The 25500-nt window shown below is 41.9% G+C and overlaps 2 protein-coding genes across 5 annotated transcripts in view; one reads left to right on the top strand and one right to left on the bottom strand.

Moving 5' to 3' along the window:
* cdhr2 (cadherin related family member 2) overlaps window positions 1-1971 on the top strand; it is a 96473-nt gene extending 94502 nt beyond the window's left edge. Inside the window, exons 31-32 of the mRNA XM_078411344.1 lie at window positions 1042-1114; window positions 1741-1971. Of these exons, the coding sequence (XP_078267470.1) occupies window positions 1042-1114; window positions 1741-1863 (196 nt within the window). The 3' untranslated portion in view covers window positions 1864-1971. The remainder of the gene's footprint in view (window positions 1-1041; window positions 1115-1740) is intronic.
* An 18940-nt stretch (window positions 1972-20911) lies between these two features.
* gprin1 (G protein regulated inducer of neurite outgrowth 1) lies at window positions 20912-25146 on the bottom strand. 4 transcript variants are annotated; one of them, XM_078411529.1, is made up of 3 exons: window positions 24653-25146; window positions 22896-24018; window positions 20912-21424 (listed from the first exon to the last, which is right to left on the bottom strand). In XM_078411529.1, exons 2-3 carry the CDS (start codon window positions 23875-23877, stop codon window positions 21387-21389), a joined length of 1020 nt encoding a protein of 339 aa, XP_078267655.1. In that variant the 5' UTR covers window positions 23878-24018; window positions 24653-25146; the 3' UTR covers window positions 20912-21386. The 4 variants fall into 4 exon arrangements, with proteins under 4 accessions (XP_078267655.1, XP_078267652.1, XP_078267653.1 ...); XM_078411526.1 differs by having other exon boundaries at window positions 20912-24018; window positions 24653-25143; XM_078411527.1 differs by lacking the exon at window positions 24653-25146 and adding an exon at window positions 24586-24609 and having other exon boundaries at window positions 20912-24018.
* Window positions 25147-25500: the final 354 nt, after the last annotated feature.

The raw sequence follows: 25500 nt of genomic DNA, 5'->3' as shown, positions 1-25500 counted from the left end.
AGTTAGGAGGAGGGGGAGTTCAACGAGATCTGGGTGTCCTAGTGCATCAGTCAATGAAAGGAAGCATGCAGGTACAGCAGGCAGTGAAGAAAGCCAATGGAATGTTGGCCTTCGTAACAAGAGGAGTTGAGTAAAGGAGCATGTTGTACCGGGCCCTGGTGAGACCGCACCTGGAGTACTGTGTGCAGTTTTGGTCTCCAAATTTGAGGAAGGATATTCTTGCTATGGAGGGCGTGCAGCGTAGGTTCACTAGGTTAATTCCCGGAATGGCGGGACTGTCGTATGTTGAAAGGCTGGAGCGATTGGGCTTGTATACACTGGAATTTAGAAGGATGAGGGGGGATCTTATTGAAACATATAAGATAATTAGGGGATTGGACACATTAGAGGCAGGAAACATGTTCCCAATGTTGGGGGAGCCCAGAACAAGGGGCCACAGTTTAAGAATAAGGGGTAGGCCATTTAGAACGGAGATGAGGAAGAACTTTTTCAGTCAGAGAGTGGTGAAGGTGTGGAATTCTCTGCCTCAGAAGGCAGTGGAGGCCAGTTCGTTGGATGCTTTCAAGAGAGAGCTGGATAGAGCTCTTAAGGATAGCGGAGTGAGGGGGTATGGGGAGAAGGCAGGAACGGGGTACTGATTGAGAGTGATCAGCCATGATCGCATTGAATGGCGGTGCTGGCTCGAAGGGCTGAATGGCCTACTCCTGCACCTATTGTCTATTGTCTATTGATCAAGCACAAGGTATCTAACAAAATTGCTCATTGATGCAATTAGAATTCTCATTATGGATCTCTGAATTCTATTTTATTTTATTTCATTTCTTCTAATGATCTTCAATTTCATTGACTGTAATGGACTATTAATGCTGAAGCATCTGCCACCCAGAACATAACAGAATTTTTTTAATTATAAATTTGACTTGAACCATATATTTTGAGGAATAATTAATCATTCTAATTGATTCAGGCATATAAAGAACTTTGTGAGGGGATAACTCGAAGTTGCATATTTATTAATAATGGATGTCACATTTCTTACAGCGTTAATTCACTAGATGTGAATGTGGTAGATATGATGAGAGAAAAACCTAAAGTGAAACCAAATGCATCAATGGTAAGTTAAAACCACATTGACAACCCATAAAACGTTTGTATAAACATATATAGTACAGTAATTAAAACTTCCAAGTGTGGTAAGTCTGAGACACCAGACTAATATCAAAATGTTTTGTTTCTTTAAATTTGATAGCAATACCAATGTTATTCTGAGATATAATTTTATGGAGATATGGTGTTGGATTTGTGTATATTTTAGTATTTCTGCCATCAAAACTAAACGTCACTGACAATCTCTTTCAATTAAGTAAAGCAAGCTATTTGAAGACCCTGTGCCACCCAGTCCTCTGGGATTCAAGTGGGCGCACATTATCCCTTTACACTGGTTGAAATGTAGGTTGAGGTTGTGAAAGGTGTTCTATTAGACGGCAAATTTTTATTTCCCGTTCCGATATTAAAAGAAATTGGATAGCATCAACTCAAAGCCCAGGAAATGTTGAAACAAATGAAACAAACAAGATGCTGCGATTTTCATGAATAATGTGACAAATTTGCAGTAAACTTTTTCACCAAGTTAGGAAGCTGGCTAGGTGTTGTGGATATTTTTCTTGATTTGTTTTTCATAAAGTGAAGAATGTTTGTCTGTTCTCAGTTTAAATATTCAAATGTTTTTCTTTGTATAAGATGACTGAGACAATGGACTCAAATGAAAAAGCCAGACTGAAGTTTGCACCAAATATAGAGAAAGAAAGAGATGGCTGTGAAGGAGGAGTTGACAATTTCACCACCTTGAGCACTGATATTTGAGCATTAGATCAGGGGATGTTTGTCTCTAGCATTTGTTATATTTTGAAATTTGCACATTAAATCTTTTATCAAAAGAAATATGTTGATAAATTTTAGCGTTACCTTTGTCAAGTGGAAAGTGCTTTCTCAAGTAATGTGGTTTTGTGAAAATCATTAACATATCATTCTCACACATGCATTTGTTATATTTGTCTTGACATCATTTTATTCATAAATTAGCATGTTTATCTAACGTTATTAATTCCCTCAATGCCCAGTAAACAATGGAGATTGTGGTTAAATTGTAAGATAACAGCATTTCATTAATGTGGCCTAATAATAGGATGTTGTTACAACCATTGTAATAATTAAGAAGGACATTAAGCATCATCTGTTCTTCTTGTGGCGATAAAATCTTGTAGTTCATTTTCTGGTGTTCATTCTGGTTTATCTACATACACATGCTTGATCAAATCTCTGCCGCCCATATTCAGTCTTGCTCCAAGTCTTGCTCACTCATTACATCAATACTTGTTAACTGTCATTTTATCCTCAATGTTTCACTTTAAAAAAATCATCCTTGTCTTTAGTCTTTCCATGGTTTAACCCCACTTTGCCAATCTTGGCAAACTCTTCCAGCCCAATAGATTTTCAAGAATTCTTTACTTCTGGTTTCTTGTGCTAACTTTGGTCAGAGGCTTTGGAATTCTTTTCTTGAAACAATCTGCCTCTTTACCTCACTCTTATTTTTCGAGTGTTTCTTGAAGCTTATTACTCTGACCAAGGCTTCGGTAGTCTGTCTTGTTATATTATTCTGTGGCTTTGTCCAAATGTACACATCTTTATTTGTTAACACCTCTGTCAATTGCCATGGGATATTTAACTGCATTAGAAGTGCTACATAAAGTCAATTCTGTTGTAGCCAATTAAATGATTAAACAACAAATTGTTTTAATAAGAGCCTCGAATGTATATGTGGAAGGCACTATGCTTTTATGACCCCTAGGAGAACTGACTTATATAAAATGTATAAGTTTAGCACGGTGCTGAGGAGAATAAATTGAGGGATTGGATATTGAACATGACGGGATTCAATCACATGACATTAAGGAAAGTTAGGAGCAGATTGGAACAAGATGGCTTTTGGAATTCTGGTAACCAGCAAAACTTACATATTGGAAGAACAAAGAGGAAGGTCACATGACGTGATCTTAGGTAGTATCTTAGCATTTAAGAGGTTCGCCATTGTCCATGGTGCGTAAATCAATTCAGATGAATAAGTAGTTTAGGCATTCTAACATATTACTACAGGGACAATTCTAAGCCGCAAGAGCATTTGGTTGTGCAATGTTTTCAAATCGGACAAATGCAAAATATAAAGTCTTAAAATATAAAGTCCGTAAAGTTTTGTCACAGAAGGAAAGATGAATACAGCATAGTTGACTATATTTATAACATATTGTAATTTAAAAAATCTTTTGTGTATGATAACCTACTTTTGACCCAATGTGTAATAAATCATGTTTTACCAATGGTTCTCTTTTTCAACTTTGATTAAAATAGCACCTTAGAATGAAGACAATAAGATTGGTTATTTTTGGAGTGGGTTCTTGTCAATACTTTACCGTGCATTTAAAATATATAACTCAAAAACTGTTTCATATCCACTAACATCTGGCCTCATTGCACATGGGGCCCCACACTTCCTTTCATATCTGGAACTATTTCTGGTTTACCCACAGAGCTCAGGATTCCTCCCACACTCCAAAGACGAGCAGATTTGCAGGTTAAATGGCTTGGTAAAATTGTAAATTGTCCCGTATGTGTGTAGGACAGTGTTAGTGTGTGGGAATCGCTCGTTGGCACGGACTCAGTGTGCCGACGAGCCCGTTTCCACACTGTATCTCTAAACTAAAAAAATAAATGCAAAAGTCAGTCACACTTTGGAGTGACTGGCCTTGCCAGTGCAGACCACTGGTCGAATGAGCTTGGAGGTACCAAGGTGTCTCCATCTAGCAGATGCTGGCAGATCAAGACTATATCAACATGCTGTGGAAACCTATTCAACTACCTGGGATAATGAAGGCAAGTATAAATGGGGATGATAGTGTAGTGGTTACAGGCAGCTGGCTTTGTGAGTGTAAAGTGTGGTGTTCAAGGTCTGGGTCACGAGTACAGTTAGAATTTGGTGACTGTTCATCTGAGTTAATAATGAGACCTCCCTGAGAGGAGGCATAATAACAGTGTGGGCAAAGCATGGAGATATTGTTTTCTGAGTAAACTGGAGGACAGCCATTTGACATGGAGGCAAGGGCAATGATGAAGCAGCTTGGAAGTAAATAGGAATACAATTTTTCCAGAGGTGAGTTTACAAAGTAAGTGGATAATATTAACAAAAAGGTATATTTACAGATAATTGGAGAATAATGATGGTGTTCTTTGAAAATTGAGGATTCGCAGTGCCGACTAACTTGACTGGCTGTTTGAGAACAAAGGAACTATTCACAGAAGATGAAACCATAATTTGCATGTGCAGCATGAGAAAGCAAATTCACAAGAGATTTTAACAGACAATTGAGTCCGGCACAATAAACACAATTGAAGATGTGACTGAGATTTCCAGGGAAGACCTTACTCTTGTAATTTAGACATATAAAGCAGGAGTAACTTAGTGGGCCAGGCAGCAACTCTGGAAAAGAGGAATAGGTGACGTTTCAGGTTGAGACACTTTTTCAGACTGAGAGTCGGAGAGGGAAATGAGAGATCTGAAAAGGAACATAGAGTTGCTGAGTGAATGGAATTTTATATCTCCACACATCTTCCTTTTACCCTCCCTCACCTGTATCCACTTAATCACTTGCCAGATTTTGTCCCACCACTTCCCTTCACCTGTCTTTACCCCATTACAGATTTCTTCCCTCTACTACGTCAGTCTGAAGAAATATTCTGACCCAAAATGTTGTCTGTCCATTTCCCTCCACAGATGCTGCCTGGCCTGCTGAGTTCTTCCAGCAATTTGTTTTTTCCTCAAGTTCTGAAGCTTCTCTGCTGCAGGATGTTACAGGATGTTTGGACTTACTAAGATCAGGTAGAAAAAATCTTGGCAGCAATGAAAGCCTTGACGATGAGACAGGGAGTAAAATCCAAGCCTCAGGTTGTCACTGCTGGGGTTCATCAGGGCAATATCTTTAGCTGCATCATCAATGACCTTCCTCAGAAGAGGGAATATTGTCTGATGGAAGAACAATATTCAATTCCATTTGTAACTCCTCAGCAAATGAAGCATCACGTGCCTGTATAAGGACAACATCACAGCAGTAAGCCTGAGATGATATTACTGAAGGATCATAAAGGGAGGCGATATGAATGAAGCTGAGAATTAAAAATAAGATGGTCACCTTATTATGATTATACTATAGACCCAGAAATAGTCAATGGGAATTAGAGGGACAAGTATGCCATGAGATTGCAGACAGCTTTATAGGACGGGATAGACAATAGACAACAGACAATAGACAATGGCCAATAGGTGCAGGAGGAGGCCATTTGGCCCTTCGAGCCAGCACCGCCATTCAATGTGATCATGGTTGATCATTCTCAATCAGTACCCCGTTCCTGCCTTCTCCCCATACCTCCTGACTCCGCTATCCTTAAGAGCTCTATCTAGCTCTCTCTTGAATGCATTCAGAGAATTGGCCTCCACTGCCTTCTGAGGCAGAGAATTCCACAGGTTCACAACTCTCTGACTGAAAATGTTTTTCCTCATCTCCGTTCTAAATGGCCTACCCCTTATTCTTAAACTGTGGCCCCTTGTTCTGAACTCCCCCAACATTGGGAAAATGTTTCCTGCCTCTAACGTGTCCAACCCCTTAATAATCTTATACGTTTCGATAAGATCTCCTCTCATCCTTCTAAATTCCAGTGTTTATGTCATGTTCAGAAAAGTTTCCTCAGAAAATGTGAAAATGGTCCTACAAGGGAGAGTTTTGGGGTGTGCGCGATTGTATTTTGTGAATTTGATCAAGTTTTTGAAGAAGTAACCAAGAGGATTGTTGAGGGCAGGGCCATGGACATAATCTATTTGGACTACAGCAAGGCCTTTGGCAAGGTCTGCAGGGTAGGCTGCAATGGAAAGTTAGATTGCATGGGATCCAGGGAGAACTAACTAAGTGGATACAGAATTAGCTTAATGGGAGGAAACAAACGGTGATGGTGGAAGATTGTTTTTCAGTCTGGAGGCTTATGACTAATGGTGTGCCTCAGGGACCAGTGCTAAGGCCATTGCTGTTTATCATCTGTCTCAATGATTTGGATAAGAATGTACAAGGCATGATTAGTAAATTTGCAGATTACATTAAAATAGGTGGTATTGCAGGCAGTGGGATTACAGCGGGATCTTGGTCAGCTGGACAACTGGGCCGAGTAATGACCAATAGAGTTTAATTCAGAAAAGTGTAAGCTGTTGTATTTTGGGATGTGAAACACGGGCAGGAATTTCACAGTAAATGGTAGGTACCTGGTGAATGTTATAAAGCCGAATGTGGTGTTATATGTGGATAGGGTGGTGAAGAAGGCTTTTGGCACGCAGGGATCTGAGGTTAGAATTTGAGGTGTTATGTTACAGTTATACAAGACATTGATGAAACCGCACTTAGAGTATTGTGTTCAGTTTTTCTCACTCTGCTATATTAAAGATGCCATTAAGCTGAAAAGAGTGCAGAGAAGATGTTGCCAGGACTTGAGGGCCTGAGGGAGAAGTTGGGCCTTATTTCTTTATTCCTTGCAGCACAGGAGGCTGAGGAGTGAGCTTACAATTATAAAATCATGAGGGGAATAAAGAGAGTAAATGCCCCATCATCTTTTCCCCAGCGTAGTGGAATCAAAATATCGAGGAGATAGGTTTAAGGTGAGAGGGGAAAGATTTAAAAGTAAACCAAGGGGCACTTTTTTCAGGCAGAGAGTGATGAGTATATGGAATGAACTGCCAGAGGAAATAATTGCAGCAGGTACAATACAACATTTATCAGCATGACCATGACTTAATCCTCCAATATCAACACCCTGGATATCACCATTGACCAGAAACACAGACCAAGCATAAAAATACAATGAGCAGGTGAGAGCAACAAAGCAAAAGATCATTTCAAATTCTCAGCTTGGCAGATGAAAAATCTTTAATGCAGTAGCACACACTTTAAAAAAAAATAGGTTTAGAATTTCCAGTGACAAGGTCACTGGCAACAATCGTATATCTATCTGCAAACATCCGCAGCAAGTGGTGTACATACTCCGCCTTCCATAAACATTAATTGCATTAAATGCTCGTGCACATACATGTGCAATATACATCTAACAAAGGCACAAATTGCTGGAGTAACTCAATGGGTCAGGCAGCATCTCTCGAAAACATGAATCGGTGATGTTTCGGGTTGGGATCCTGCTTTAGACTGGGATAGGGGGTGGGAGATGGGGGGGGGGGGGAGAGTGGGATAAAACTTGGCAAGCAATTGGTGGATACAGGTGAAGGGGTGGATAGACAGATAATTGAACAAAGGCCAGAGATTAAATGATGTGTGATAAGGATAGAAGAGTTGCAAATTGTGAAGCCAGAGGAATGAATGTAGATGGAAAGGGAGGGGGTACAAAGGGAGAGAGAAGTGGGTGCAAGTCCAGGTGGGGCACAGGGAAGAGAGGAAGGAATAAAAGAGTACGGGGGGAAGAGAAGAAGGGGGATTGATTGGTAAGTTTACTAAACTTGGAGAATTCAATGGTCAAACCATTGGGTTGTAAGCTATCAAAGCGGAATATTGAGTGCTATTCCACCAGTTTGCCTGTGGCCTCACTCTGGCAATGGAGGAGGCTCCAAGCCAGAAAGATCAGTATAGGAATGGGAAGAGGAGTTAAAATGGTTAGTAACTGGGAGATCCGGTAGGCTTTGGCAGACCAAATGCAAATGTTTGGCGAAACAGTCGTCAAGTCTACGCTTGGTCTTGCCAATGTAAAGAAGGCTACATCAAATGCAGTAGATGAGATTAGAGGAGGTGCACATGAAAACTCACCTAGAAGGACTGCCTGGATGCATGTGAGGGAGGAGATATAAGGACAGTGTTACATCTCCTGCGGTCGCAGGGGAATGTGTCTGGGAAGGGTGCGCTTTTGGTGGGAAGGGATGAGTGGACCAAGGAGTGGCGGAGGGAGTTGTCTCTACGGTAGGCAGAATGGGGTGGTGTTGAGAAAATGTGACTGGTGGTATCTCTGATATGCTCCTCCAAAATCAATCAAAGTTAAATTCATGTGGTACATTTGAGTGAAAATGAAAGTAATGCAACGTAACTCTCAATGACCTGGCCAATGTCCAACCTCCATGTTGCTAACTCTTTGGAGGACTGTTACAACCAGGGAATGGTCCATCAGCCTCAGACTTCTTTTTCTACAGCTGCAAATGGAAGGTGTTCAATACAGTACAGAGAGAATCACATTAACACCACCAATCTCTCTATCTATCAACGAGGTAGACATTTTCAATGATCAACAAATCTTGGCAAAGTCCAAAGATGCTGATTGAGTGCTACGCTTGCCTTTCATTCCGCTGCTTAAAACAGGATGAAGAGTGGACTCCCCTCTTCAGCTAAATTACAACAGTGACAGCTACAACCGGCACAATCACTGTAATTCATCATTTACTCGAAGTGGCACCGTACTAAATAATACCGCAGCATAGAGGAAAATCCTTTCCCTTACAAGGGAAAGTAACAGGCTATGTCAACTTTGGTACTTCAGTAACTGTAAGATGAACTCCAGGTCACACTGCTGTGTCAGCAGATAAGTTTCTTTCTGTATGGCATCTGCATCCCTGTGCCGATGTAAGACTGATCTCACCTGATGTGACCTTCCCTTCTGCACAATTACTGCTGCAAGTATAGGAAGAAATGGCCACTAAACTCATGATGAATTAACTGTACCCCTGGCAAGGTTGCCTCTTCAGCACAGTGAAGATATTGAATACCATCAAATAATAATCCACACAGTGACCTGGTTTATGTTTTGCCTGCTGTTGCCATAAACCTTGCAACACACCACATGACAGCAGAATGGATCAATATTGTAATCAAAACAATCTTCAAATCAGAACATTTAAAAATAAACAAAGCAATTGACGATGATATTGCAAACTATTTCCCCTGTGCTGAGTTCATTGGCTATATTATTTTCTTTGGCCTCCTGTATCTAGGTAGTGCTGTCCCAATGGCTACAACTGACCTGGTGAATGGCTGCTCCCTTGCAATGGAATTGGCTAGGGTTAGCAAGGAAGGTCAAACATGAACAGCTCTGATCCTCGATAGACTATTTTGGAACTGCACTATCATGGTATGAGCAGCACCAGCCTTGACTCCCCAGCTAAAGAATAATTGCAAAATAAATGCCAGATTACCAGCTGTAGGGTTGCAAATGTTATCTTGAAATAGAAACGTTCTTTCTCTATGGAACCACTGGCACTCCCTGGAATCAGGCCATCAGAGGGCTTTGCAATCAGCTGGAGTTCAAATCACACTCGACTATCGTAATATTAAGGATCGTGCCAGCAGTCACATCCAGCCTCATGATGTGACAACTCCTCGTGCTTTGACGGCTGCAGTCTGAGCTTCACTGCAGCACACTTACTTCGAGTGACCTCCGCCTGTGCTGCTATGGAAACAGAATCTTCTGCCACCGACTGACCCACAATGGGCGAGTCTGCATGGAAATGCCCATTATTAACCAGCTACGCAGGATGAACTCCTAGCTCCGTGCAAACACACACCCAATCCGCAGCTGCATGATATTTCTTACAGGTACTTTTGGCAAGTTGATGACAGTGCCCATATCAGCATCATCCAATCAGTTACCCCATTGTATCACTATCCGAGTTCTTTGGAACAGCACTATTGCCGTCCAGGGAGTTGATGCAACAGGGACCATAGCTATTTGGACAGGTTACAATCCATAGTGCCAGTTTTCATACCACATGGAATTCCTGCCCCATGCAATACAATCTATATGTTGTGAACTGCCAGGACCTCACAGTAAATCGCAGAACTCTGGGGAGTGTTGCAGAGCAGGGGGATTTTGGAGTGCAGGTGCATAGGTCCTTGAGAGTGGTGACACAGGTTGATAGGGTGTTCAAGAGGAATTAGTGCATTGTGATGTCAAGTACAATGATCCAACTCGCTTCCACTGTTCCTTGTTGGAGTCGACCTCCTCAGCAGCAAAAGAGTACATGGAAAAATGAAGCTGGGCAAGTGGAACCACTGCAATTTTGTAAAGATAATGGTTCAATGGTGCTTTCATTGTCACGTGTGTGAAATGCAAGCATGCAGTGCAATTCATTTCTTACAAACAATCCAGTTGGATTGGGTTTTGATTGAACTCCAATCCAAAAGTGTGGGGTTCCAACATTTGCAACCCCACTTTTGGTGACTTAAAATCCATTTATGGCACCAAAATAAGGCAAAGGACATTGACGTGGTGAGGGAACACACACAATGGGGCGAAGGGATTGAAAGATTAGAGATATATTCATCCTCAAGTAATTAGGACCCTCCTTTGATAGCAGGCTCAATGGAAGTAAAAGCCTAATTTACCAAGAAGCGATGGTCTAGCTGAACTAGCCCCTGCTCCTTACAGTTTCCCTCAGCTTATTGCAAGAGACACCAATTCCTTTCTGTCTTCAGCAAGATAGGAGAGTGTTAATTATTGTCGCTCAATGTGTTTGCAGGAGGCAACTCACAAGGGGACGTGTGCATGGGTATGCTTGGTGCAGCAGTGGTGAACATTGCAGCGTTGGCTTTGTCAGGTGTTTTCCTTTTGTGTAATAGCCTTGAACTTGACCAAGTGAATGAGGACATTCATAGCTTTCCACAAATGGGACCAGACTGTTCATGAATCACTCCTAGTGTTTATCTCTCTGACCAATTCTGCTTGAATTGTGCAGGAGCATCTGGGTTGGTCTTTTGATAAAGGTTCACAAGTTAGAGGAGTAGAATTAGGTCATTCGGCCCATCGAGTACACTCCGCCATACCATCACGGCTGATCTAATCCCATTTTCCTGCCTTCTCCCAATAACCCTTGACACTCGTTCTCATCAAGACCTTTGCAGTAAGTAAGCTATCTCTGTTTTGCTCTCCATCTCATCAGAAGAATATTTAAAACCTTTTCAGTGTGTCTGGGGGCTTGCTCCCTCCATAGATGTAGACACAGTCGTGGAATTACAAAGTTCCAGCAATGGTTTGAACCAGTGGTCAGTTCTCCTATAAGAACAGGCACACTGCTGACATTTAGATTAGAATCCGTTTCACAGTTGTATAATGTTGTTAAAGGACACACAGCAAGAAGGAAATTGAGTTTAGAACACAAAGTACTGTAGTAACTCAGCGGGTCATGCATCATCTCTGGAGGACATGGATAGGCAATATTTTGGGTTAGGGCCCTTATTCACGCTGTTCTTTCATGGCTAAAATATGTAGATGCTCTTGTAGGGATAGTGCTTCCTCCATGATCTCCACTCACTTTGAGCATATGTATGACTTATTCCACTTTGAATGTTGCCTTGGACCTTGTACACAGAATAATATCAGATCCTCAGAACCTTGCCCTAACCTGCTGTTGACTCTTTGCATAAGTTTTCATACACTGAAGAATTTTTAGCCAATTCTTTTTTCTTGCACTGAAGATCAGAACTGTAAATGTAAACAATAAAATGGTTGCCCACTCTTTTATGGGTTTATTTGTGCTCTTTATGGTGCACATATTTTACATTTTGTTTTCTACACTTTAAGGTCCAGCGGTATGGATTAGTTCACCTGTCCTACACACCCGCCTCGAATTAATAACAAACCTATTTTTTTATTCCTCTATTACAATAATATGCTTAAAAAAAAAGTTGCTTCTCCAGATCCACATTATTAATTCCTCACATCGTACAGAAATACCTTATTTAACATTATTCCAAATTAGTCTGCCTTATAACTCAGATTTACATTCCTCCTGTAATTATAATCATCTAACTGAAATCTTTCCTCATTAGTAGCATTTAATGTTGCTCGTTCTCCTTACAGCCAGACAGTCGCTTATTCTCTGATTATGCAGGCACTTTCCTTTGCATTTATCATGGTTCAGTACATTGAGATTCTCTGTTCTGGAGCCCTTGACATTCCAGAGCCTCTGTCTTATTCTCTCACCCTGCTGTCATTAGCTTCCCCTCTTAATCCTAAGGTTGCATCTCTCCAGAACACATTTGATAAAAAACTTCAAAGATAAGGAACAGCACCTCATATTTCGCTTGGGCAGCTTACACCCCAGTGGTATGAATATTGATTTCTTTAACTACAAGTAAAACCTTGCTTTCCCGCTCTCTCCGTCTCTCCCCCACCCTAGTTCTCGGACTAATTCCTCCTGATTAATTTGACTAATATTTGACAGATTGTATGCCTCATTGTCACCTACCCCTCAGCTCACAATGTAGCATTCATCATTTCTTTGATCAACATCGGCTTTGATCAGGAAGAAGGGTCTCGACCTGTAACCTCACCCATTCCTTCTCTCCTGAGATGCTGCCTGTCCCGCTGAGTTGTTCCCGCAATAAGGTGCAGAGTTCTGTTGACAATAACCTACATTAACAATGCGCATTTTATATAAAATATTTCACAATGGTTTTAATAGAAGAATTAAAATACCTGCAGTTTACTTTAATAATTAGCAGTTAAATACCTTTAGAATTTAAATACCTGCAGATGAATGATGATGAGGCCAGCTGTGTGGAAGGAGGGAACAAAGACAGCAATAGTCTTCCTTTTTCTGGAATTTTGCTGACCATGTCAGTGGAATTCTAGCATACATATGTTGGCATCTTGTGATTAAATACAATATTGTGGCCCATCATCCCTGGGTCCATGACTCTGATTTCAAAACAAACTGGAGATCAAATTTTGACCATATCTATATACTAAAACTCGATTGTTCGCTTGTTCCTGAACTACAGCCAAAATAGTACACGAGAGCATGACAATTTTAGGCCCAGCTTACTCACCGTCGTCCTGTGATCCGATGGAAGAAGTTTCATTTAAATCGGTGTTAGATTTTTAAAGTTATTCACATTTTAAAGTTTTTTAAACTGCGCATGCGCAGTTGGGGCTCCGTTGGTCTAGTACTTACGTAAGATGGCCGTCGCATCCGCACGTGCACAGAACAAACGCGTCCGTGCCTGCACAGCTGGGGCCTGTTGAGCAGGGCTCGGCTGCCTGTCTCTTGGGGGTGAGAGAGCCAGGCCTGGTGCAAGGGGAAGCAGCCTGAGCCTGGACGTGACCGGGTAACCACGAGCCTGAGGTGGACCAAGGGGAAAGGCGCCAGCAGCAGCAGCAGTGGTGAGGCCGGGCATTGGTGGAGGTGGAGGCCGAGGCTGAGGCCTGGGCCTGCCCTTGGCTCCCCCATACCCCCTCCGCTCCCCAGCTGGCTTAGCGCCTTCCCCACGCCGCCCAGAGTCCAGCGGCTCAGCAACAGTGGGAGAGCCACCCTCGTCTACCACTGATCATTCCCGCACCATGACAGGACAGCTCTCCCCCAACCCCAACCCCACTCCACTAATGGCGGCTGCGCGGGCCGGGAGGCGGGTTGCTACAGCAACGCCGGTTGCTCCTGGGAGGGGGGGAGGGAGGGGGGTAAGGAGGACGGGGAGGGGGAGGAAAGGGGTGGAGGGAGCGAGAGTGAGGGTGAGGAGGGGAGGGGGAGAGGGTAGGAGGGAGAAGGGGAGAGGGGAGGAGGGAGAGGGGGAGGAGAGAGTGGGGAGGGGGAGTGGGGAGGAGGGAGTGGGGGAGGAGGGGGTGCTGCACCAATGCAGGAGAGGCAACCCTATGGGGGAGAGGAGATGGGGGAGGGAGGGAGGGAGGGGGGTAGAGGGTGGGGGAGGGAGGGGATAGGGGAGGGAGGTGAGGAGGAGGTGGAGGGAGGAGCAGGGGTGGGAGGAGGAGGAGAGGATAGAGCGAGGAGAGGGGGCAGCTGGGAGGGGGAGAGGGGAGGGGGAGTAGGAGAGGAGGGAGTGGGAGAGGGAGTGGGGAGGAGAGGGAGCTGCACCAATGCAGGAGTGGTTTGGGCCAAATGGGTCCACTTGGTCTAGTTTCATATTAAAAATATTGGCAATATTTTAATTACATCATTATCTTTTATTTCTGTTAAACAGCACCTACATTTTTTTGTAATAAAGATTTTTAACATGTTTTACATCATTATGAAATTGGAGTGGGAGGTTGAGGAAACAGGGTACTACAAAGTGACTGAGATCAACATCTTCTGGTTTCATATTGTTGCTTTTCTGTAATTTAGTCAGGCGAACAGCAACAATATAATCAGAGTATACAAAATAAGCGTTAGATTTTTATGTTTCTCTCAGTTAATATAATATTTAATTGTAAATTCCAATATAATTTCTTGCAACTTTGCTGCTATAGGCACTAGCCAGGAAATAGACAGGACATCTCAGTTACGATACTTTAAATAAAACCATTCTTCCCAGTTTGCCGCAGTTGAGATAATTATGCTGTGTACTTCAGCATTTTGCAGTGGATTACAACTGTATTTTAACTGTCTGATGACTGCAATAACAACAAACCGTCTATTCTTTTTATCAATACGTGGTCGTTTATACATGTCGCCAAGTACGATGTCCATGCTGGCATTAGCTTATTTTCTTGTGGTCTGCAGCTGGTGAATGTTAGCACAAGTGCACATCGCTTGACTAGGTGCAAGTGCAGTCTTAAAAAAAAAAGAGATAATCTTTGTTTTTGTTTGGTTGAAAGCACATAAATGTAAAATGTGTTTGTAGAACTCTTTCAGCCGGTACTGTAAAATGTGTTTCCCGAGTCTTGGTGAAACAGAAATTTTAGCATCAGGCAGCGTGAAGAAGGGTGGCAACCCGAAATGTCACCTATCCATGTTCTCCAGGGATACTGCTTGAGTTACACCAGCACTTTGTGTCTTTTCTTTTGGTAAAGTAGCATCTGCTGTTCCTTGTTTCTACAAAGCATTGGTCACCGTGTTCAGATGCTGGGCTTAACATAGAGTCCAGCAGAAAAGGCCAGTCGACATGGAAATGCCAGGCCGTATGCTGAAGTCTCCACCTCTCCAATGATACAGCAGTCTGAATAGATAAGTGTTTTTCTTAAGTAATTACATTACTTACATTACTCTGCAGCTGCGGCTCACCGGCAGTCTCTCTGTCTTTTTTGTTTTTGTCTATTGTTATCGTTTAAATGTATGTTTTGATTTATTTTTAGCTCTGTATATGTGGGGGGTGGTGGGGGAGACCTTTTTTTCTAATCTCCTCCTCAACGGAGATGCGACCTTTATCATGTCGTATCTCCGTTCGCGCTACGGCCTAACACTGAGGAGTTGGCGGCCTCCAGCTGGGATCGACCTTGAAGACTCCGGTCGCAGGGCCTGGACTTACCATCTCGGAGGCTTCGGCCGTGGGCCCTGCACACCGCAACATCGGGAGTTCGCAGGTCCCTGGCTGGCGACCGGCTTTTGGGAGCTCCAGCCGTAGCAGCTTCGACCGCCCCGAAGTCCGATCGACCCGCTCGCAGGACCTTCATCGCCCTGCGTGGCTCGGCCGCGGCACTTTCCTTCACCCGGTGGGGGCTCAGGACCTTCATCGGCCTGCTCAGCTCGGCCTGGGACTTTCCATCCCCCGGCGGGGGCTTCTAAGGTCGGGAGCCTCGATCGCCTCCAGGCAGCAGTTTGACCGCGTGCCTGACTGCGGGAGAAGAATGAGGAGGAGATAAGACTTTTCTTTGCCTTCCATCACAGTGAGGGTGTGCCTGGAACAATCACTGTGATGGCTGTTTGTGTTAAAATTGTAATTGTGTGTCTTGTGTTCTTTATTGTTTACTGCCGGACCCTGACGTGAGAGGACGCTGGCGCTGTCTGTTCGCCGCTTCTCCGTCAGGACAAATCTTTTGTTTGTTTGTTTGTTTGTTTTTATGTCTTGTTCGCTTTGTAAAGCGTCTTTGAGTATCTTGAAAAGCGCTATATAAAATAAATGTATTATTATTATTATTAAAAGTCATCAGTAAAACGAATGTACATCATATTACATTAACGTTAATTACTGCAGTGAAGTCATCAAGAAAGGTGATGTTATCTGTGTTCATATGGAGTTCACTATTTTTGAATGACGTTGTTGACGGTTAGCATGTCAATGGGGAATCGGAAGAAACCGGTATAGATCTATGTCGTACATCAGAGGGAACAGTACAGGACAGGCAGCATCTCTGGAGAAGGAATGGGTGGCATTTCGGGTCGAGACCCTTCTTCAGACTAATGACCCAAAAGGTCACCCGCTCCTTCTCTCCAGAGATGCTGCCTGTAACGCTGATTTACTCCACCATTTCGTGTCTATCTTCAGTTTAAACCAGCATCTGCAGTTCCTTCCTACACAGAGGCAACAATACAATCATGTTATTGATGCTTCCCACTCAGTACCCTGAAAGACGGAGGTACAACCAGATGACTGTGGTCCTGACAGCCAGGACAGTAGAGCTGCATTTCAGAAGCAGCTTTTATCTCATTCCAGCTGGCTGGAATTGATGAAAATTTCCATTAGTGTATAAATGTTAAAGTGAAAGTGAACATTTGTTGAAAGAATGTGGCCGAGTCAACAGTATAACATTGGAATGTACTTTAAAAAAAAGACAATCAAAATAGAATAAAAATTAAAAAGAACACCTGTTCCATTTATCGTGTTAGACAGAATAGCTATAGGGTTAACCCTAACCCTAATGCATCTAACCCATTCTAACACACACCATCCAGAGCGGCAAAAAAATGAGACTTATTTAAAGCATAACACAAATTATGAAAACTTTCTTGTGATCCCTGAAGGCAGTGTAAGCTACGGTGTGAATAGTTACCAATTTAAACTCATTTAAGCTTCGACAATACTAAAGTAACACTTCATGAGATATTATTTCCTTGCGCATAATGTCCATTTCCAAAGCCACGATCTTAATCATTGTGAAAGAAATGGGATCTTATGTGAGAAGACCTCATTTTACACAATCCACATTCTGTGCCTTTTACTGTTAATTTAAGCACTCAAAATAATGAATTACTGACACTATATTTCTGATTGTTATGACTGATGGTAACACAAATGGTAGGAATTTTATACTGAATATTCTGAATCAAACTGTTCATTCTACACATGTGAACTTAAAAGATTCAATATTGAAATCAGTTCATTTAATCTAATAACACTCTTTCAAAAGAGTGAAACCCTGAAACTATTAATCATCCCTGCATTTTGAATAAAAACCTTGAGAAGTTGCTTTATATACAATTCCAAAATGCCTTCTCACCTCTCAGCATGGATGGCAGCTCAAACCAAGTAAGAAAACAAACATAATCAGACTACAACATTAGCTGCACTTTTGTCTTTGATATTCATGCTGAGATACAAGTAATATATAAAGAGTAACTTCATTATCCCACCCAACCACAGTGCCCTCCATAATGTTTGGGATAAAGACCCATCATTTATTTATTTGCCTCTGTACTCCACAATGGGATTTGTAATAGAAAAAAAAAATCACATGTGGTTAAAGTGCACATTGTCAGATTTTATTAAAGGCCATTTTTATACATTTTGGTTTCACCATGTAGAAATTACAGCTGTGTTTGTACCATAGTCCTCCCATTTCAGGGCACCATAATGTTTGGGACACATGGCTTCACAGGTGTTTGTAATTGCTCAGGTGTGTTTAATTGCCTCCTTAAGGCAGGTGTAAGAGTGCTCTCGGCACCTAGTCTTTCCTCAAGTCTTTCCATCACCTTTGGAAACTTTTATTGCTGTTTATCAACATGAGGACCAAAGTTGTGCCAATGAAAGTCAAAGAAGCCATTATGAGACTGAGAAACAAGAATAAAACAGTTAGAGACAACAGCCAAACCTTAGGCTTACCAAAATCAACTGTTTGGAACATCATTAAGAAGAAAGAGAGCACTGGTGAGCTTACTAATCACAAAGGCAGGCCGGCCAAGGAAGACCTCCACAGCTAATGACAGAAGAATTCTCTCTATAATAAAGCAAAATCCCCAAACACCTGTCTGACAGATCAGAAACACTCTTCAGGAGTCAGGTGTGGATTTGTCAATGACCACTGTCCGCAGATGACTTCATGAACAGAAATACAGAGGCTACACTGAAAGATGCAAACCACTGGTTAGCCGCAAAAATAGGATGGCCAAGTTACATTTTGCCAAGAAGTACTTAAAAGACCAACCACAGTTCTGGAAAATAGGTCTTGTGGACAGATGGGATGAAGAATGACAAGAGTAAAGTATGGAGGAGAGAAGGAACTGCCCAAGATCCAAAGCATACCACCTCATCTATGAAACACGGTGGTGGGGTGTTATGACCTGGGCATGTATGGCTGCTGACGGTACTGGCTCACTTATCTTCATTGATGTACAACTGCTGCTGGTAGTAACATAATGAATTCTGAAGTGCATAGACACATCCTATCTGCTCAAGTTCAAACAAATGCCTCAAAACTCATCGGCCAGTGGTTCATTCTACAGGAAGACAATGATCCCAAACATACTGCTAAAACAACAAATAAGTTTTTCAAAACTAAAAAATGGTCAATTCTTGAGTGACCAAGTCAATCACCCAATTTGAACCCAATTGCGCATGCCTTTTATATGCTGAAGAGGACTAGCCCCCAAAACCAGCAGAAGCTAAAGATGGCTGCAATACAGGCCTGGCAGAGCATCACCAAAGACATCCAGCAACTGGTGATGTCCATGAATCGCAGACTTCAAGCAGTCAGTGCATGCAAAGGATAGGCAACAAAATACTAAACATGACTACTTTCATTTACAAGACATTGCTGTGCCCCAAACATTATGGTGCCCTGAAATGGGGGGGACTATGTATAAACACTGCTGTAATTTCTACATGGTGAAACCAAAATGTATAAAAATGGTCTTTATTAAAATCTGACAATATGTACTTTAACCACATGTGATTTTTTGCTATTACAAATCTCAAATTGTGTACAGAGGCAAATAAATAAATGATGGGTCTTTGTCCCAAACATTATGGAGGGCACTGTATATTATGTAGGGTTCAAAAGCACATCAACCAGTTGCTTCGATTCCCCAACACATCCTTAATACTATTAAAGCAAACTACGTTGTTACACATTTGAAGAATGAACAGTATAGATAGATAACATAAAATGCTGGAGGAACACCCTTCAGACTGAAGAAGGGTCTTGACCCGAAACATCACCCATTCCTTCTCTCCAGAGATGTTGCCTATCTCGCTGAGTTACTCCAGCATTTTGTGTCTATCTTCGGTGTAAACCAGCATCTGCATTCGTTCCTAAACAATATACTGTAGATAACACGCTACGATGGTGTTCCTTTTTGCTAACATGAGATAGTCGTTTCTTCAACTTTAACAACAGACTCAGACAATACAACTTAGAAACAACAGAAGGAATCAATTATAGGAAAAACAGTTGAGTAAAACACCTAACATTAAGACACGAAACCAAAAAAGCCTGGACACAAGAGGTATCGGGAGAGATTCAATAAATTATTTATGTCTACATAGTGAAATTGCAATGAGGGATCTTGCTAGTGGGAAAGATTTGAACAAAAGCATATTCATATTTAGTTCAGACAGAATAAATCAGTTTGTTTGTGGTGACTTCGAACAGCCTTATTAAATGAATATCAATGGATCTCATTTTTCTTTGCCAGTTTTAAGTATGTGGATCATTGTCACGCAGTTACATTAGTGTTAATAAGTCATTGTTTAACATCCAAGCAGTACAAATATCAGCTATTAAAATTAGTTGAAAACACATTGGTGTAGAAGTAACACAGGTGATACACACAGAGATGGCTATTTACCCACACAGGCCACCCAAATGACGTCAACCATATACAAAAAGCTCAAAGGTTGATTGAGCCATGCAGTTCTATCAAGCTTATCTTCAGGTAGATTACTTGTAATTAGTGTTAGTCCATTGTATTTGTATCACACTTTAATATTGTTGCACATATTCAATACAAGGCTTTTTCCCCTTCAGTAAAAAGTTGTGTCAATTATTTTCATTTAATTTTGCTGGAGCAGAATAATTATAATGATACATTTGAAGGCAACTATTTGAAAATTCTTTATATTTGCTGCTGTCAGGCAACTGAATAGTCATACCAACAACTGGAGAGCAGTCCTGAGCTACTATCTATCTCATTGGAGACCCTCGGACTATCTTTAATCGGACTTTACCTTGCACTAAACGTTATTCCATTTATCATGTATCTGTATACTATGGATGGCTCGACTGTGATCATGTGTTGTCTTTCCGCTAACTGGTTAGCACACAACAGCTTTCACTGTACCTCGGTACATATGACAATAAACTAAATAAAACTATTTCCATTGGATTCAGAGCCTTCAATGTTGTATGTAAGTCTCACCTAAGCAAACACATAAAGTGGGTAATTTTGTGATAAAGTGTTCATTTCTAAATTTCAAATTAAATTTGAAACAATTTCCATACAAGCATTTACGAATTACCTACGAAAATGAGTTACATAGGGTAGATATTATAATTTAACGATAAATCCCCATTGCATGGCTGAGTATATTAAGGATGGTAATAAAGGTTTTGCAAAGACGTCTCAAAAAATATTCTGAGCATCCTTAGCTGTGAAAGAATATAAAACTAGAAATCAATCAATACATTTTAGTAATGAAGAGAGAAATAAGAAGCAGGGCAAAATGACTATTAGAGTACCAAGTGATGGGTTTATAACAGCCAGAATGTCTAATGAGCTTGAGATAATACTTTATCGGGCCCAAGAGAGAGAATAAACCAAGGGAAGAGGCAAGGTCTGTGTTACATTCAAAGATGGTTCATGTAAAAATAAAATATGCTGTAAATATTAATACCGTACATTATCACAATGCCACAAATTGCTATATAAAACAGTTCTTAAATGTGATTTCAAGCAAGGATCATAAATGTTTTCATATTTTAATATTCTTCAATTTTTTGCTGTTGAAGCAATATAAACAAATTACAACAACAAATGTATTAGTATTCCTGTTATTAAAATGAAAGAAAAATATTCCAATTGGAGAGTGCGACTGATATTTCAATCTATCCCATCTTTATTGTGTATCACAACAATCGAGATGACATTACTTTACCAACCCACTCAGAAAATGTTGATAACAATAGAACAGAAACTAGACAGTGAGATTTTGTTAAAGAAACAACTTCTGGCATTGAGATTAGTCACAAAACAGCAAGATTTTACAGAAAGATTATTTTAAGTGAATCCAGGGAGCATTTTCCACAAAGGAAAATAAACTAATGAGGAAATACTAGATTTCTCCAATAAGAGGATGAAGTAAACCATAACACTTGACTGTTATTTCTATCAATTCAACAAATAGTACCCAAAGGATCAATTCAAACACACATCATAACATTCAGCAGCTACTTCCTTCCATTTTCAGTTTTTGGGAATCTGAAATATTAATAACAACAATATATCATTTGAAGTGACAAAATACAAAACCTTGAGTCTATAATTATACCACCATATATACTACTTAACTCTTAAAAACTAGCAGATTATTACATACAGAAAATGGCTTCATACATCAATTAAACGGAGGCAAATGGGTTCCTAGGTGATTTTTATACGAGTTCAACTGACAAGTTATATTCAGTTAGGTTGACAGCCAAAATGAAAGCTAGAAATAGTGAGAAAAATAGAAACATAAATCATTAAAGGGCAACAGGATTCTCTTCAGATTCTGTGTAACTAATCTCAAAATAACTTCAAATGTTGAATGATTTTATGTTCATTTTCCTTATTGTTTCATTGCTGCAAACCAACTATTTCCCGTAAAAGTATTTAAAAGCATTTTTGGGAAGTCCCCATTTAGTATATATTAGAATTAAGTTGTCTTTTCACTGGAGGGTTTAGTAAATTATACATTCCCATATCTTTTTTTAAAAAGTCCTATGTTTTTTTCTGGCAATACAAAAACAAAATTAAGAGAGAAACTTTTAGTAATCAGTCCTACTTTCAAGTAAATTTATTTTGATGATGTGGTTGTGCAGCCCAATAAATATTAACTAATAATGTCACAAGTTATATGAAACTGGATTTGATTGTCTATTACCAGTGAGAGGGAAACAAGGCAAGTGGTGTCTTGCAGATAAAGTGTACGACAGAGGTTAGAAGGAATACTGCATTGTTCCTGGGGCACTGCCAAGCACTTCAAAGAGGACTCTTTCAGGACACGTGGTGGATGATGCCAGAGCTGCCAACTTAGCCTTTTGCCGTTAGCTAGATAGCAACTGGCAATTCCAAGTGGTGGGGATAAAATAGCACTTAATATCGATTTTTTGTTAAATCAATAAATCTATGTACATGTTTGCCTTTACATGCATATTACTTAAATATTATGAAATGCAAAACACTGTTGTTTAAAGTTAGTTACGGTAAAGATACAAGAACAAGTAAAACAGTTCAGCTTTTAGCCTCTTTTATGTTTCACTTGCCTAAGTATTTATAATCTTTTATTTGTCTACGATGCAGGTTAATTTTGCTGCTTTATTAATTTGCCCAGGCAAAACGTGAAAAAGGTTAGAAACAATAGGAAATGTACTAATGAGACAAACTTTTCCAGGTTTTGTAATCATTTGTCAACAATCTTGATCAAAGACATATCATTCCGCTGCAGTGCTCCCACGAATACAACATTGTGGACTTCTAATGTTGTGTAGAACTGCCTGAAAAACATTGCTTTGTCTTCTCTTATTGTCTTCCTTTCTCAAAGATCCTTTCAGTGAATTAGGTTTATCATTTTGGCACACCTCAATATTTTGCTTGCCATGTTCCTCTATTTGCTTTTCCAAATGTTTCTGGATAGCTATTCCAAGGACTTCGACATCCACGGATGCTCCATAGACTTCCCATGTCATACCTTTCTCATCCCACTGGACTTCGCGCACTGGCTCATCCTCTTCCATGGCCTCCACACACACCTCAGGGAGAGTAGGCAACGGAGTCTTCTCCAACGGAGTCATTGGGCCGGTGGCAACTGATCTGCATTGCACAGTTATATCCACTTGCATCTGAACATCTTTCTTCGGTGGCGCAGTTACAGATGGTATATCTGGTGGACAAGCAGTTGGCTTTTCAACAGGTGGATCTCTTAAGATGACCTCAGGAATTCTAAACACTGGGCAGTTATCCAGAGGAGCCATGGGGCTGGTAGCAATTGACCTGCTCTGCACTTGGATTGCTACCTGCACCTCAGCGTCTTGGCTTGTCGACGTGGACATAGATGTATGTGAACAGCATACAACTGTCCCCAAGTCCTCGTTCTCTCTCTCGCTTTGCCGACCATTTTCTGCGATATTCCTAACCGGCTGAACACACAAATTAACCTTAGTTTTCTTTACCTCTGCCAGATTAGCGAGGTGCTGGACATTAATGTTGTGGTCTGTCTCTGTTCTCCTGGTCTCCTGGCCCAATCCCGCAAAGGGCACAACATCGGCACTGGGGTCAGTGCTGTCCATATCTAACCTTATGGTTTCTTTTCTATTTTGGTCTATCTCCGTGTTAATCTCGGCAGCTTTACTGCCGAAGTTGCCGCTAGATTCTTCCTGCCCGTGTTCCTTGCTTACATCCATCGCCTGCTCTGAGATTTCGCCGGGATTGTGTATTTCTGCCCTGGCAAGTTCACCCACACCAGCGCTGATCTCCAGCGGGTGGCTGGTGCTCGTATCGTTCGGGCAAGTGTTGGAACAAAGAGTCGGGCTGTTGGACTCAATCACAGGGTCCCCCTCTTGGTTATTGCAGAGGGCAGCGACAATGCCAGCCGCCAGCGTGCCCTTCCCCTCCATCTCAACCGGATCTGATACTGAAAACTGCAAACTGTTGAGATCTTTAATGGTCCCCATCTTGTTTCATAGAAGTAACGTGGCGCTTTCGCTGAACTGGCTGCGCTCTCTCTCTCTCTCTCTCTCTGTTCTTACAATGGGCTGTTTGTGTTTTGCTCAGATCCCCAGGAGATTTCCATCGGAAAACGGAAGCATTCAAGTCTGAAAGAGAAAGAGAGAGAGAGGAAAAAAATCGTGCATAAAATGAAAATGTAGATCGAAAAAGGAAAAAACGTTCTTTGAAAAGACCCGGGTCGCCTAAAGCTAACGAAGGAGCGAAGATTAACATTTGTGTCTACTACGGGCGAAAATTAAAATTGAGCCAACTAATTGTTGAATTACTCTAATGGCTCATCGCGCTGTTTGAAGCGGGCTATTACAGTACACCGGGGGTGAGGAATGATTGCAATGTGGGGAGTTTCTAGGGCAGCATTCCTCCCCTTCCCCAGGTCCAGGTCTGACCGCAGCTCCTGACCCTGAAATCAACAACTCCCCCTGAAATCGACAACTCTCCAGGCACAGCCCCGTCCCGTCCCGCCTTGACCGAGCAGCGCCCTTTCATTCCCCACCCCCCACCCATCCAGTACAACTGGTTGATTTTTTTTTACAGTCCGAACCGAATACTATCTCGATCCCTTCCCACACGCCGGGCTCTCGGCAATCCTCCTTCTCCACCCCCCCCCCCCCCCCCCACCTTCTACCCGGCAAGATCTCCCACCCCCACCTCACTTGTTTGATTAATGGCGAGGTCGGAGAGACCCGGGATCGAACCAATGGACGAATTCAGCCCCCTCACCTGGGTCTGGCGTGTCGCAGTCGGAGGAGGCCCCTCCTGGTCGATTCCCCCCCACCCACCCCCTCCTGCGCTGGACACAAGACAGTCTTCGTCTCTTCTGGGGAATGCACAAGGGAGGCACAACACAAGGCTGCCGACCGGTTGCAGGAATGCAAAGAGGGACTTTCCTTAAAGGATTTCCACCCGGCTTCTGGTTTCTCCGGGCTTCCCGCTATCCCTACAGAAAGACTGGAGTCGTATCGAAGGAGGAGTAGTAGGAGTAGGAGGAGGAGGCGCCCTTCAGTCTCCCTGGAAACGTCCTCCGTGTTTTTTGTGTCTCCCTATTGACACCTAGATCTTTTATCAGCATTGCACCGACATTCGGGGCTGCGTTCCAATCCCGGGAAATGCGTTCAGAAGTTGCACCTTTTGAGATGAAACCCAAGAGCAGATGTGAATAAACGCTGATTGGGGTTGCATTCAATACACTAGACACGAGCATGCGTGCTAACAAAAGTGTGCATGGGAGTCTATCGCCGAGTGGGAACAGTGACACTACCCTTCTGTCACCCCCCTCCTTAACAATATTTTACTTTGTCTGAGGTGAATGACTTGGGGCAGGGCCGACTTTCCGACGTGTTCAAACCAACACACAATGTGGGGACAGGAACGCTTCAAAGGAAATGAAGCCGATTAACTAAACAGCGAGCTGTCTCTCCTGTAAACTCAAGGTCTATTTATTGTACGTTCACATTGATTGAAACATTAAAAAACAAATCTTACGGATGAAAAGTTTCTACTTGTGTTGGGCGTGGTGTCTAGTCAATGTAGAGTGGATGTGGGGGCGGAGTGTTGGAATCCGGTGATCA

This window comes from Rhinoraja longicauda, chromosome 14 (assembly GCF_053455715.1).
Source record: "Rhinoraja longicauda isolate Sanriku21f chromosome 14, sRhiLon1.1, whole genome shotgun sequence".
In the NCBI taxonomy this organism is placed as follows: domain Eukaryota; kingdom Metazoa; phylum Chordata; class Chondrichthyes; order Rajiformes; family Arhynchobatidae; genus Rhinoraja; species Rhinoraja longicauda.
Note: the sequence above shows the minus strand (reverse complement) of the source record. Positions and strands in the feature narration are given on the sequence as shown.

Bases quoted from the DNA above. Each gene is read 5' to 3' on its own strand.
- gprin1 (XM_078411526.1), bottom strand. From the start codon at position 23,877: ATGGGGACCATTAAAGATCTCAACAGTTTGCAGTTTTCAGTATCAGAT.